This window comes from Chelonia mydas, chromosome 19 (assembly GCF_015237465.2).
Source record: "Chelonia mydas isolate rCheMyd1 chromosome 19, rCheMyd1.pri.v2, whole genome shotgun sequence".
In the NCBI taxonomy this organism is placed as follows: domain Eukaryota; kingdom Metazoa; phylum Chordata; order Testudines; family Cheloniidae; genus Chelonia; species Chelonia mydas.
The window spans coordinates 2633935-2648036 of NC_051259.2; the positions used below are offsets into that span (position 1 = coordinate 2633935).

General features: G+C 45.9%; 1 protein-coding gene across 1 annotated transcript in view; it reads left to right on the forward strand.

The window, feature by feature from the left end:
- STK40 (serine/threonine kinase 40) overlaps positions 1–14102 on the forward strand; it is a 64770-nt gene that overhangs the window by 13112 nt on the left and 37556 nt on the right. The window contains 6 exon segments of the mRNA XM_043532386.1: positions 4073–4188; positions 6521–6640; positions 7853–7938; positions 8477–8620; positions 10680–10907; positions 12124–12176. Of these exon segments, the coding sequence (XP_043388321.1) occupies positions 4167–4188; positions 6521–6640; positions 7853–7938; positions 8477–8620; positions 10680–10907; positions 12124–12176 (653 nt within the window). The 5' untranslated portion in view covers positions 4073–4166.

The following is a 14102-nucleotide window of genomic DNA, read 5'->3' on the forward strand; positions in this document are numbered from 1 at the left end:
TGTTCACAGGGCCGTCCCTCGCTCTTCTGGGGGCCTGTGTGGGGGAGGGGGCTGGCTTGTGGGACGGGGGGGGAACCACCCCCCAGCACTCACCAGCGGCGTGGCTGGGCCACTACACTTCCCACTGCTGGTGAGTGCTGGCCCTGCCCTGCTTCAGTCCTCAGGGGCGGGAAAGGGCTGGGGCGGAGCAGGGGCGGGAAGAGGCGGGGCTGGGGCGGAGCAGGGGCGGGAAGAGGTGGGGCTGGGGCAGAGCAGGGGTGGGGGGCTATTGGGAAGAGGTTGGGCAGGGGCTGGAGCAGCATGCAGCTGCGCAGGGCACCAGGAAATATGGTGCCCCAAATTTCCTGGTGCCCTATGCAGCTGCGTACTTTGCGTATGGGTAAGGACGGCCCTGGGTGTTCGTGTCTCATTTTGGCACTCGGTTTAGGAAACTAGGTTGAATCCTGTACTATTAAAATGGATCTTCTTAGGCTCCTGAGGGTGAGAATGAGACCCAGCACTGTTTGAGGCTGTCTGCAGACATCATTGTAGAAGTTCATCTGTGTTTCGTTCTTAACCATCATAATGCTCAAGAGTTCGATTTTCTATTTAAGCAAGTGTAGATTTTAGAGCATGACTGTGTAGCAATCTTAAAATTAACAATTATGCTGCAATTTGCATGGATGCGTAATTGCGTTGTACACAGGTCCATTGTTGTTACTATTCATTAACTCTTTGGTTCCCTGTTCATTGTGCCTTTGCAGAGAATGATGTAGTAATCCTCAGATTTATCTGCTTTCTTCTTGTGAGCAAACAGGACAGGGGAAAGCCTCTTGCTGCTTTTGCAAATCAGTGGTGGTAAAACATTCTACCAAAAGGAAATTGGCGTTTGGGACATGAATTTGGCCTTTGCAGGAACCGTGACACTTCCTGTTTCTCTCTGGCACCTCCTCCAGCTGATGTAGGGGTAGCGTTGATGGGGTCCATTGGCGTGTACCACCAGCCTACCTTGTCTGGAAGGAAGCTGTGATTGTTTTAAGGGAGGCTGGGGATCCTGTGAGGCCCTTTGGGGATGGAGGGGACTGCAGATTATTTAGCTTTCTGCGATGCTTGTAGAACCAGATTCCCATCTCTTTCATTGCCCTCTGTGCTCTCAGGAACTGAGCACGCAGGCAAAGTGCAGGATAGGATTAGCATCAGTGCTTCCAAACACAGCTGCTGGATCTAATTTTAGGTCTACTGGTTTAGATGGTGTCCCTTTAAATATGATTTAACACTTAGATCTTTTCAGAATATAATTAGTTGGCATCTGAGCTGGCAGCCAGACCAGATTTCAGTGCAATTCATAGATTCCAAGGCCAGAAGGGACCATTGTGATCTAGACTGACCCAGAGCAGCTCTGTTGGGAAAACACCCAATCTTTATTTAAAAATGGCCAGTGATGAAAAATCTACCACGACCCTTGGTAAATTATTCCAATGGTTAATTACCCTCACTCGCTTAAAAATGTACCTTTATTTCCAGTCCAAATTTGTCTAGCTTCAACTTCCAGCCATGAGACTGCTATCCCTTTCTCTGCTAGATGGAAGAGCCCATTATCAAATATTTGATACAAGTCCTCCCCATGGAGAGCCCCATTGAAATGAGTGTTATAATGGCAGTGCTCAGGGCTAAGACAAAACAGAAGCGCTCGCAGATCTGCATGTTCTGTATACCTGTGGACTGGGTAGGGGGAGGGGAATCTCCTGCATTGCAGTTTCTTAAGGCTATGAGGATGATGCATTCTGTACAGGACACTTTCAAGAAAAGGCAGCACAGTGGCATTCCTGTTGAAAGGCCTCAATAGATTCATCACCTAGATCCTGTTTTTCAAAGCAATGTATTGTTGTAGGTGAAACAAACCTCTCTCTTTGTGGGCATTCCCCAGTTACTAAGAAAGAAGCTGCACATTGAAACCTGTGGCCTTTTGACCACTTTGCTTGGTTTAATCAGGGTTATGCAATGTCAGTATATGCAGAAAAGGGAACAATCTTCCTGGTATTTGAGAGCAGCTGCCTTTGACTTTCTTCCCTCTGCTTCTGGCACTTTCTCTTTCTATCTTAGGTTTAATTCATGTTCCATTGCTTAAAGGAGCTTCAACATGAAATCCTCTCAATTTCAAAACATGAGTTAAAAGTAATTTCGGGTGCTATCCTTGCACCCGAATCCCCCTGTTAATTTTTGTGGCTTTACAATTGCATTTTCTATTTATTAAGTTATTCTCCTCCCTTTTGCTGTGTGGGATCCCCAGACTAAACAGGCGAAATGCCCTTTAGAGGGGGAAACAGGCTAGACAAAGTGCTGTCAGATGCGCAGACTGAAAGCAGGATTTTCTTTAATTGTTCAGTCCCAGCTGTTTTAGACATTGCTTGTAACAACAGTAGGTAAGTTTTCTGACAGGAGTGTGATAGTTAAGTCAGTGTCCCTTTAACAGGGCAGGAATGAGATCTCCTCCCACTCTGTTTGTGATAAACTCATAGTGAAAATGCTGCATAGACCATGCTTGTAGGTTTGTGAGTTTGCCTCCTTTGCACTGCTACAGCCCATCCAGCACAAGTCTATAGTAAATCCGCCCCCTCAAGAGGCAGCTGCTGAATTGATGGAAGAATTCTTTCCTTAACCTAAAAAAAAGAAAAGGAGGACTTGTGGCACCTTAGAGACTAATACATTTATTTGAGCATAAGCTTTCGTGAGCTACAGCTCACTTCATTGGATGCATGTGAGCTGTAGCTCACAAAAGCTTATGCTCAAATAAAATTGTTAGTCTCTAAGGTGCCACAAGTCCTCCTTTTCTTTTTGTGGATACAGACTAACACGGCTGCTACTCTGAAACCTTTCGCTGACCTAGTGGTGTCTACACTAGCTTAGATTAGTTTAACTACGGCTCTTGGGGGGGGGTAAATTTTTCACACTGCTGAGTGACATAGCTAGGTGTAGACCAACCCTTAGAAAAATGACAGGTTTCAGAGTAGCAGCCGTGTTAGTCTGTATTTGCAAAAAGAAAAGGAGGGCTTGTGGCACCTTAGAGACTAACCAATTTATTTGAGCATAAGCTTTTGTGAGCTACAGCTCACTTCATCGGATGCATAAAGTGGAAAATGCATAAAAAATCCTCACTGCATTTTCCACTTTATGCATCCGATGAAGTGAGCTCTAGCTCACGAAAGCTTATGCTCAAATAAATTGGTTAGTCTCTAAGGTGCCACAAGTCTTCCTTTCGTTAGAAAAATGTTCATTGCAGTCTTAGCTCCTAGTGCGAAGTCCTTTGACATTGTAAGACAAAATATTAAAAATTGACACTCAAAGTACAGTGCTGTATGGTCTTTTAAACAAGTCCCAGTAACCAGATGTATTGCGACTTTACGGCTTATCTGACCTCAAAGGAGGTTGACTTTTATTGTGTCCCAAATATGGTCACGTACGGGTTTATTTAGGTTCAGCTTCAGTTTATTTAAACAAATACAAGTGGATTAAAACATTTTTGGGTTTAGTAAAGATGAACAAATCGTGTTATACAATATTTAAACCTCAAATGTTTGTAATAATCTGTTGGTTTTTAATACACTAACTATCTGATTAAATCCTAATTGCAATCCTTATTTGAGCATGACTTTGAGTTGTGACCAGATTAACTGTAAAGATACTGAATTTTAGTGGAATTATCTTTGTCACAGGTTTGCTTGGCCCTTTTAAAGAAAGGTCCTTGTGCAACCAGGATTCAATAAGAAGGTAGTTTCTGGTTAGGACAAAGTTTGATACACTGAAGTGCAAACTTTGTGCATATATTAACCCTTTCATAGCAATACAAAAATAGTTGGTAGCCTTGAAGCTAGTACTTGTGTTCTGTTTGTACAATACATTTAACTTTCCAGTAACAGCTTCAGTAGCCCTTCTCGCTTGTCCACAAGCAGAAGCTTAGAGCGGGATCTGGAGGTTATTCTAAGACAGACAAAACATAGATGTTGAAAATTACAGAACTTTTAGTGCCTACCACATTATCATCGTCACAATCACAGAACCACAGCATCAAGTGCATCGCCTTTTACATTTACAGAGTCCCCGACCTTTCGATCCTCCAGCCGTCTCCAGAGTGATGCCTGCTGTTTCCTGAGGCATTGGAAAACCTAGTTTGGAAGAAGAATAAAGATATGGTTGATGCTGAACTACAACGTGAGTCCTCGGATTTTTTTTTTTGTTTATGACCACGCCATGTGCACCAGTGAGTCCTAATAAACACAGATTGCGCAGCACCAGTTGTTGCAGCATATGTATTAGCTGGGGGTTTCCTCAGTGAAATTTTGTTTGTGCAGATTTCCATCTGGAATGATTAAATTGCAGGGAATTGAGTGATGTCAGCAAGGTCAGGTAGGAAGTCAGTGATGCAGCATGAGCAGAACGAAGACCATTGTGGCACCCAGACCTTGGTTCTAACCACTAAACCTTATGGGTGCCGTAACTGAATTCAGTTAATTTCAGTTAATACTTAAGTTAAAGGCAAAACCAAATATATGGGTTAGTAATGGGGGAATCTAAACCTGCTGATTGATTTCATGGAAACATCCCACTTGCTATTATAAAAAGTCTTGCTCTGCTGGGCACAGTGCGAAGTGCTTTTGTATAAGTGGTGTCATGTTGAGTCAGCAGTCAGTGAAAAGTTCATGCCACCGGAGGTGTGAACTTCCCACTCTACCTAGTCACGGCTGGAGAGGGGGAAGGATTTATCAGTCTGTCTCATCTTTTAAATATCAGCTGTTTAAAAAGTACTCAAAGCACCCTTCGCCTGCCCAAAAATCATTGAAACTTTGCAAGGAATTTGTTTGGGATAAGTGAGATAGGAAAGCCTGGCCCGGGGCAGTCCCCATTGAAAGCCTTTTTTTAGTCATTCCTTTTTGAACTGCTTTTAAAATGTGTTAGAATGAAGACAGTTAATCAACGTGGAGCTGGGGCATCCTCTTTAAAAGGACTCCTAAGCCAGGGAAGGGGGTGCGGTGTAAGGCGGGGACTCTCAGCAGGCCGGTGCTCACTCCAGGGATTGCTCCTGCTGGAGTAAGACCTTCACACTAGCAGCGAACCCACTGAGTGCAGAATGTAGCCACTGCAGTGGTTTCATAGCCAGCCTGAGGACAAAGTCTCTTGCCACTGAACTGAGGCAAGGCCTGTCCCCTGTAGAGAGAAACGTGTTGTGGCCAATCGGAGACTTGAATGAACCTGGGCCTTTAGATGTTGGGGCTGCAGGGCTACGTCAATACACTTTCTGTAGGGCTCTGAGGAACAGAAGGCTGGTTCATTTTAGAAGAATCCAGAACATCTCTGCAATCCCTGAATAAGGAGAAGGTAACACACTTCAGAGCCTAGTCCCGAGTGATGATCCATTCTTTCAGTCTGTCTATATATAATGCTGTTATCTGCACATTTGGATGCATGCCAGACACTCCTGTGATGGACAGGAGTATTTTCCTGCATGGTGGTAGAGCAGGGGAGCTCACATCCAGGTTTTTTCATTAAGAATTTGTGCACTGCAGAATATCTATTGAGAACTGGTGGCAATGTGCAGTGTGCTTTTTCCTTAGACAAATGTAAAGCACAGAAATACAAGAGGCAGTGATTTTTATACAGCAGACTGAAAGTGCCTGAATTCAACTCAGTCCAGCTGGATGAACATAGTGAAGGGATAAGAGTATAGATTAGGCCATAGGGTAAACAGGGACAAAGAGAGGGGGACTTTAGTTTACACTAACTATAAAGTACATATCTATAATTTTTCTCTCTCATTTACAAATAAGTTGTTAATTAAGGATGAATGAGCTAATCATCCCGAAGTAGCTAATAGAGATGTGTGCTCTCCCTCCGCAATGCTCTGTCCCAGGGAAAGCTGAAATGTTGTGATTCAGCCACATGGTCAGTTTTATTTCTAAGTGCTGAGAACTAAAGACTCTTGTGCTTCTCAATAGCTGGTGAGTTGGCCACAGTCATTAAAGCATAAGTGTTTCTGTGAATAAACCCCTAGAGTCTCATGGGTTGACTTCAGAGTTTTTTGGAACTCAAATAAATAAATTTTTTTAGAGCTCAGATAAATTGGTTAGTCTCTAAGGTGCCACTAGTACTCCTTTTCTTTTTGGAGGAACAGAGGCAGTTTCTTCTGGTGCTTTTTAGAATGTATTCATTCATGTGCTTTATTCTGCCGTAAAAGAAGTCTTAATTATTTAGTTCCTCCCCCCTGCGTGCCCCCCCCCCAATTACATGTGTCAGATAACTGATCTAGGAACATTACACTCTAATGAAGCTGCCTTGTACCTTCCTGAAATGCATGAAGTCTGTAGCTCCCAATTAATCAACTAGTAAATGAGCCATAGCTTTTTGTTAGTAGGAGCTGCCTTCTACTACACAAATAGGCGGAAGTGCTGTGCATCATCAAGTAAAAGGTTTCCAGCGCAAGATAAGATTTAGTGTAAGGAGAAGAGCTTTGTTACTCACTGAAGTGTGATCTTCCCTGTCTTTCAAGAGCTGAGGATGAAGCGGCGAGCATCAGACAGAGGAGCTGGGGAAACATCCGCTAAGGCAAAGGCTCTTTGTACAGGGATTTCTGGAAGTAATGCCAAGAGAGCAGGCCCTTTCATCCTAGGTAAGCAGAAGAGGTTTTCTTCATCCCCTGTGCTGTATGAGGTGGAATGTTAATGGTTGCAAAGCTTAAGGAAAACAGATTCAATAAAAGAAAAGGAGTACTTGTGGCACCTTAGAGACTAACCAATTTATTTGAGCATAAGCTTTCGTGAGCTACAGCACGAAAGCTTATGCTCAGATAAATTGGTTAGTCTCTAAGGTGCCACAAGTACTCCTTTTCTTTTTGCGAATACAGACTAACACGGCTGTTACTCTGAAAAAAGATTCAATAAAATGAGTCAAAGCAGACTTGTAATCTAGGTCTTTGTGCCTAGCTTCATCTGATGTTGATAAAGCAGCAATCCTTGGAGCTCCTGTAACTGGAAAACTAAGGGTGTTTGTAATGTGTGTTTAGCAGGACAAGCATAGCCATTAGGGGCACAACTGTGAACCCCTGCTTTTATTGATTTGGGGTCTGAATATTTAAATTGTATCCAAAGGCAAACTCTCTTCTTGAGGGTAATGTGTAGTAGGACAGGTTTCCCTAAGGAGCCCTCGGGTGTATGTTCAACCCCACTTCACTCTGAATATGCTGTTAAATTAGCACGCACACAGTTTATTGAAGTAATACAGTGGCTGCTCTCTCCTTGGTGTGTGTCCTGTAGGCTGACTCACTCCCCCAGTAGCTCTCGGCTGTCACTTGAATAACGTGTAGTTTTTAGTTATTTTGCATAACCCCAAGATCCCAGTGAAGTCTATTTTTAAAACCTATCAGATCTGTTAAAAATGGGCTAGTTAAGATGGGGAATCAACACAGTGGGTTATTCTGGTGCATTCAATAAACTGTTAAACTGAGCAGCCCCTTTAGGAGTGGCAGCTAGGTTCAGAGGTTCAAGAATTTCTTGCCACAACTGCTGATAGCGAATGTAAAACCTATATGGTTTAGGCATGCAGAAATCTGTATAAGGTTCAGCTGGACACAGCAGTGTTTTGCCAAAGGTCTCTTCTGTGAACAAATGGACCATTGTCAAGGAGATTCAGAATCCAGCATCCTTTGTTTTCTTAAGAGCAATACAATCTATGGGAAGAAACTGACTGTGGATATTCATGCCCTGCTGAAAAAGGAACTTAATTTAGACTTATGCAAACTGTATGACAGCTGAATATTGACATAACATTGAATTAGTCATAGCTTCTTACAGGAAAACAAATCTGTTCTGCTTTGTGCTGGTAGGTCCACGTTTAGGTAACTCCCCGGTGCCAAGTATTGTTCAGTGTTTGGCAAGAAAGGATGGGACAGATGACTTCTATCAACTAAAGGTAAGCAACACACTTGGGGTGCAGATCCTCTGAGACCTTTTAACTCTTGCTCCATTAGAGAAACTGCCTGAATCCAGGCAAAATGCAAGAGTCTAAAGCCTTGTATACACTGGGGAATGGCTGCTAAAACTTCGTGCCAGCAGTTCAGCAACACTGGTGCAAGTGTTAGCTCTCAAGCAAAGCCTCAGCTGCTGCTGCTCTGAGCAGGGTTAAACAACCTTGCTTAACACACCAGTGGTTTTCTGGAGCTCTCTGTGCACTTCTGCCACAAGGGGAGCTGAGCTGTTGTACTGGCAGCAAAGGGGGAAAGGATCAGGGGTGCTTGCAAATGGCAATGTGTTTCCTGTGAGCTCATCAAATTCATTCTGCACATGTTAGTTCAGACACTTTGTGGCAAGCACATAAGTCAAGCACTGGTGTAATTCCATTCAGCTGTGAAATGCACATGTGAATGTTGAAAATGTACAGCTGTAGCTAAATATTTGGGGTGACTTCAGTTTTCCCTAAAGGAATAAGGCATTTTTCTCCTTTCCCAAAGATCCTTACCTTAGAGGAAAGGGGTGACAAAGGAACAGAAACCCAGGAGGAGCGACAGGGCAAGATGCTGCTGCACACAGAGTACTCTCTCCTTTCCCTTCTGCACAATCAGGATGGAGTGGTTCACCATCATGGGCTCTTTCAGGTACAGCCAGCCACCTCGCAGGCTCTCTGAGGACAGTGGCAACTGCAGTGAGCCTGAACTACTACTCTGAGCAATGCACTACTCACACTGACATTCTCATGCATAGAGAATTATCAGCATGCAAGCCATGATTAAGGCTAAGTTTTTTGTCTTAGATATTTTTAGTAAAAGTCACGAAGAGGTCATGGGCAATAATGAAGAATCCACGGAAGCCTCCGACCTGTCCTTGACTTTTACTACAAATACCCATGACAAAATGGGTAGCCTGGGCAGCTTGGGGGGGCGGAATTGGGAGCTCCAGGGTCCCCCTCCATGGGAGTTCCAGGCTGCGGGCGTCCCCCCTGCCTCCCATGGCAGCTAGGAGCTCTGAGGGTCCCCCTGCTGCGGCCAGGAGCAGCAGGGATTCCCCCTGCTGGGGCGGGGAGCTGTGGGGGTCCCCCTTGCTGGCCGGGAGAAGCGGATCCCCCTGCCTCCCGTGGTGGCGGGGAGCTGTGGGACTCCTCCCCAGAGGCAGGGAACCCTGAAGCTCTCAGCAGCGCTGGCTGAAGTTACAGAAGTCTTCGGAAATCACAGATTCTGGGACCTCTGTGACTAAATCGCAGCCTTAGCCATGATTAATCAGTGCCTCTTCAAGCAAGTGTATTGTAGAGGCAATTCATGTTAAATACTGATGAAATAAGACTTGTGATGTGTGATATATTAGATTATAAAACAGGACATGGGTCTTGATATGTGTACTTGTGAGCCTTCCTGTGCTGCTTAACATTCAGACGTAGCCTAAAGTAAGTACAAGAAACATGAGTGTCAGTCTGAAGAGGCTCTTCTAATATGATACAATTATAGCAGTAGTACCTAGAGTTTGGATCCCACTCCAGGAAAATGGAATTGCTCCATGCCCCTTGCTTCACATTTGAAGATCAGTTTATGTTAATTAACAAAGTGCCTTTTTAGAATATCGTCTCTGCTTTCCAGTTTCTGTAATTGGTCTGTTGTTGAATTGGGAGAAGCAGACAAGTTTCCAAGATGCTGTTTCAATATGTTAAAATAAATTTGTAAATGTGCTAATTAGCAATTAAATATCCCTAAGTGAACCAATTGCAGGGCTGTTAACACCTCTGAAACAAGTCATTTATTGAGTCTGTGACATGTTGGCTGATAAGAGATGTTAGCTGTGATGCAGGTGATTGTTCACTTGCTGGCTAAATGTTTGTCAACAACCTGTTTCAACTGAGGCTCTGTCTATGCTGTAAGAAAACCAGAGGGTCCAGCTATATTAACTGGAATTAATTTGCAAACTGGACACCATCAAATTAGGCCTGAATAAAGACTGGGAGTGGCTGGGTCACTACAAAAAGTAATTTTCCCTCTGCCGATACTCACATCTTCTTGTCAACTGTTGGAAATGGGCCACCTTGATTGCACGGGCCTCGTTAGCACTACAAAAGTAATTTTCCCTCCCTTGGTATTTGCCCCTTCTTGTCAACTGCTGAGAATAGGCCACTTCCACCTTAATTGAATTGGCTCATTAGCAATGACCCTCTTCCCCCCCCCACTTGGTAAGGCAACTCTCATCTTTTCATGTGCTATAATATATATTCTGCTTAATTTTATTTTTTCACTCCATGCATCTGATGAAGTGGGTTCTAGCCCACGAAAGCTTACGCCCACATTTGTTCGTCTCTGAAGTGCCACAAGGACTTCTCGTTGTTTCAGCTACATTACAGTTACAGTCCTGTGTCTGGTTTCTGAGCATGCTGGCATTTAATATAGGTTTTGCTTGGGTTGAGTACCCATGCTAGTTGAGCGTATTCTCACTCTATCAGTTCTTCACTACTCAGGCCAGGAAATGCAGACTAAGCCCTATAGTTGCTAATCTTAAACCAAACGAGTGTGTCCCAGGTAATCTCTTATCTGTGCTTTTCTTATTTCTTTATTGTAACTATCTAAAAGGCCATCTTATTCTCTAATGCTCTGTTCCAAAGTAATACATATGTCCCCTACCTGTGCAAACTAGACCATTTATTTAAACTCCATTCCTTGCCTCCCTCTGCCACTGCAGGACCGAACTTGTGAAATCATAGAAGATCTGGAAACCAACAGAATGGTCAGGAAGATGAGGAAGCGCATTTGCCTTGTTTTAGACTGTCTCTGTGCTCACGATTTCAGTGACAAGACAGCAGATTTAATCAACTTGCAGCATTATGTCATTAAAGAGAAGAGACTCAGCGAACGGGAGACTGTTGTTATATTCTACGATGTGGTACGAGTGGTGGAAGCATTACACAAGGTACAGTCTCCATGTAGCCTGTGCACATGTCTTGGGGGAGTTTCATCCCAAATTAGCATCCTGGACTTCATAAAAACAACAGAAGGATTACAAAGGATGGATGTCTCAGCTCTTTTCCAATAACAATCCTTTTAAAACATTAAGCTCTACACAAGGCTCGGTATTCTGAGCCATACCAGAGCATCACCTCTCTCCCAGGTTGTTTGTTGATGGCACAACATTTACTGCCTGAGGAGAGAGGGCAGTTGGATTAGATGTAAATCAGGTGAACAGCAAAACTATTAACCTCAACAAAAAGAAACTTTCTGGGTTTGAAGCTAATCAAATCCAGGAACCACTCCAAAGCATTTCCCATGGAAGCAATATAAATCATAAGTAAGATAAAAATTGATTCTGAGATAAAAACCCTGTGCTGCTAGTTTGAGATCAATGAGCTGGAAATTACTGTGCTATAAAAATAGATTCCACTGAGGTTTCTGACTTGTTACGCTGTAAAAAGTGACATCCGGCCTCCCTTAGCAGAGCCTTGCCAGTGAGCTAATAAACATGCACATTCAGAAGAATCTCTCAGTCGAAAGGGGCATTGCCAGGATTGGGCAGCCTTCGGCTCAGACCCAGCAGCTGCAGTCGGATGTGCCGTGCAGCAGACCTGAGTTAGCAGGATTCTTATATTGCAGTTTTGAACCCTGGCAACAAGAATGGAGCAGACAGAGTAGTGCTAGAGCACTGGATACACCCTCAGTGGCAAATTAACACTTTGAATTTCATTGGGGTGTCACCAAGCTCGTTAGATGTAGGGCCCTAGACATCTGACTGTTAGGGTTATATTATTTGGGTGTAGGCAGCCTTCTTTACAGCTGTTGGCCCCCAGAACCAAGTGAAAAATACCAAACGGGGCCTCAGCAATGTTTGCAGACATGTACGTTGCTATTTTGAACGTAGACGGATCCAGCTGTATCTCTACATTGTCAGCTTTACCTTCCATGGGCTGCTTGTGTGCTGGAATAGCTCTTGGATTGTATATCACAATAACAAATTCAACAGGCTAAGAGTGTGAGCATTTGCCTCTAATATTCTTCTAGTCAGAGGATGATGCAGTCTCTAAAATAGGATTAGTGCTTGTATCCTCTGAGTGCTGGGGCCAGAACTGAACTCATTCTAAGGGTGCTTGTGTTCATATGATATCATCTGATCTAATATGGAATCTGTCTTACAGAAAAATATTGTGCACAGAGACTTGAAACTAGGAAACATGGTGCTAAACAAAAGGTAAGTCATCATCTTTTTTGTGGTGCTTCCTTAAGGGATTTCCTTTCTAGCAGACGTCTCCTTCGTGGGTTAGAGGCGTGCAGATCATTAAGTTCACACATGGCTGCTATTCCAGAGATGGTGAGAGGAAAGGAACAGTTTAATCTTTTGTCTGTTGTCCCCTGCCCTGCCAAAATTCTGTTCTTAGAGGTCCCCCAAAAGTGAGCAGAGCCAACCAATCTCAGTTCCCCCCAATGTACTTCCACTGCCCACACCAAGCTGTTACCCTGTGGTCTAGAGGTCAGGCACGCAGACTCTTGGGTTCTAGTCTCAGCTCTGCTACCGAGCAGTGCCTCGGTTTGCCCACCTGTATAATGTGGATGACGCCAATTGGCAGTGTTGAGTTTTAATGTTTGTCACATGCTTTGAGATTTGCGGATGAAAGTCTCTGTGTGAGAACTGAGCATTACTCCTGTGACCGGATCTTGCGCTCAGAGCCTGGGAATTGTGACAATGATAGGCAAACTGCAGCTTTTACCCCTCCTGGTCTCTTGAAGTGCATCTCCTCTCAGGCCTTGGGCTGTTCTATCTCCAGATGGAATCATGCTGTTCTCCCACTCTTGAGACCAGGCCCCTTGGGCCACTGTCCTCTGATCACCTGTGATTACCTCAGCAGATGCAGTGCCTGCAGTTCTGTTCCCTCTGGGAGTAATGATCAGACAGCCTTCTTAAAGCAAAGTAGTTTGTTTAGAACAGGGGTCGGCAACCTATGGCACACGTATCAAAGATGGCACACGAGCTGATTTTTAATGGCACGCTTCTGCCTGCCGGGTCCCAGCCACCGGCCCGGCTCAGCCCGCTGCCGAACCCAGGCTGGGACCCCGGCAGGCAACACCATGCCATTAAAAATCCTGCCTGGGTTCCTGCCCCTCCTCGTCTTCCTCCCTGCTGCTGATCAGCTGATGGCCCTTGGGAAGGAGGGGGAGAAGCAAAGCGGAGTGCCAGCATGCTCGCTGCTCTGGGGAGGAGGCGGAGACGAGGTGGGGACAGGGCCTTGGGGTAGGGGGGTGGAATCGAGGCATATCCCCTCCAGCCCCCTGCCGTGAGCCGCTCTGGGCAGGGGGCTGGGAGCACTCCCACGACCCTAGCCCTCTGCCCTGATCCCTGCACCCCCTCACACACACCCAGCCCTGACTCCAGCCCCCCAACCCTTTGCCCTGACTCCTGCACCGCACTCACATGCCCCCAGCCCTCTGCCCTTACTCTCCTGCACCCCCCTCACGTACCCTGCACCCCCCTCACACACCCCATGTCTTGACTCTTGCACCCCCCACATTCCCACCCCCACCCTGAGCACCAAGCGGGAGCTCCTCCACCCCACCCCCCCCACATTCCCACCTGCACCTCTCGCACCAAATGGGAGTTGCCCAGGTAAGCACTATACCCCCAAACCTCCGGCCCCAACCCTGAGCCCCGTTCCTCATTCTAGCTCCTGGCCAGACCCTACACCCCAACCCCCAGCCTGCTCCTTCACCCCCAGCACTGTGCTCAGTGCACTCCCATGCTCAGCTCAGTGCAGAGAGAGAGAGGAAGAGAATGGGTTAGAACCAGGGAGAAGGTAGGTACCCACTCTATGTGGGCAGGGCCGGGATCCCAGACCAGTAGCGGTCTGAGTGGGGCCAGCAGCCGGGACCCTGGCTGGCAGGAGCTGGCGGATGAAACCCCAGACCGGCAGCGGGCTGAGCTGCTCAGCCCGCTGGCGGACGAAACCCCAGACCGGCAGCCCCACTCAGTCCACTGCCGGTCTGGGGTTCTGGCTGCTGGCCCCTTGCCAGCCAGGGTCCTGGCCGCAGGCTCCGCTCAGCCCCTTGCCAGTCTGGGGTTCTGGCCGCCGGCCTAGGTGAACGGAATCCCAGGCTGGCAGCGGGCTGAGCGGGCCGGTGGCAT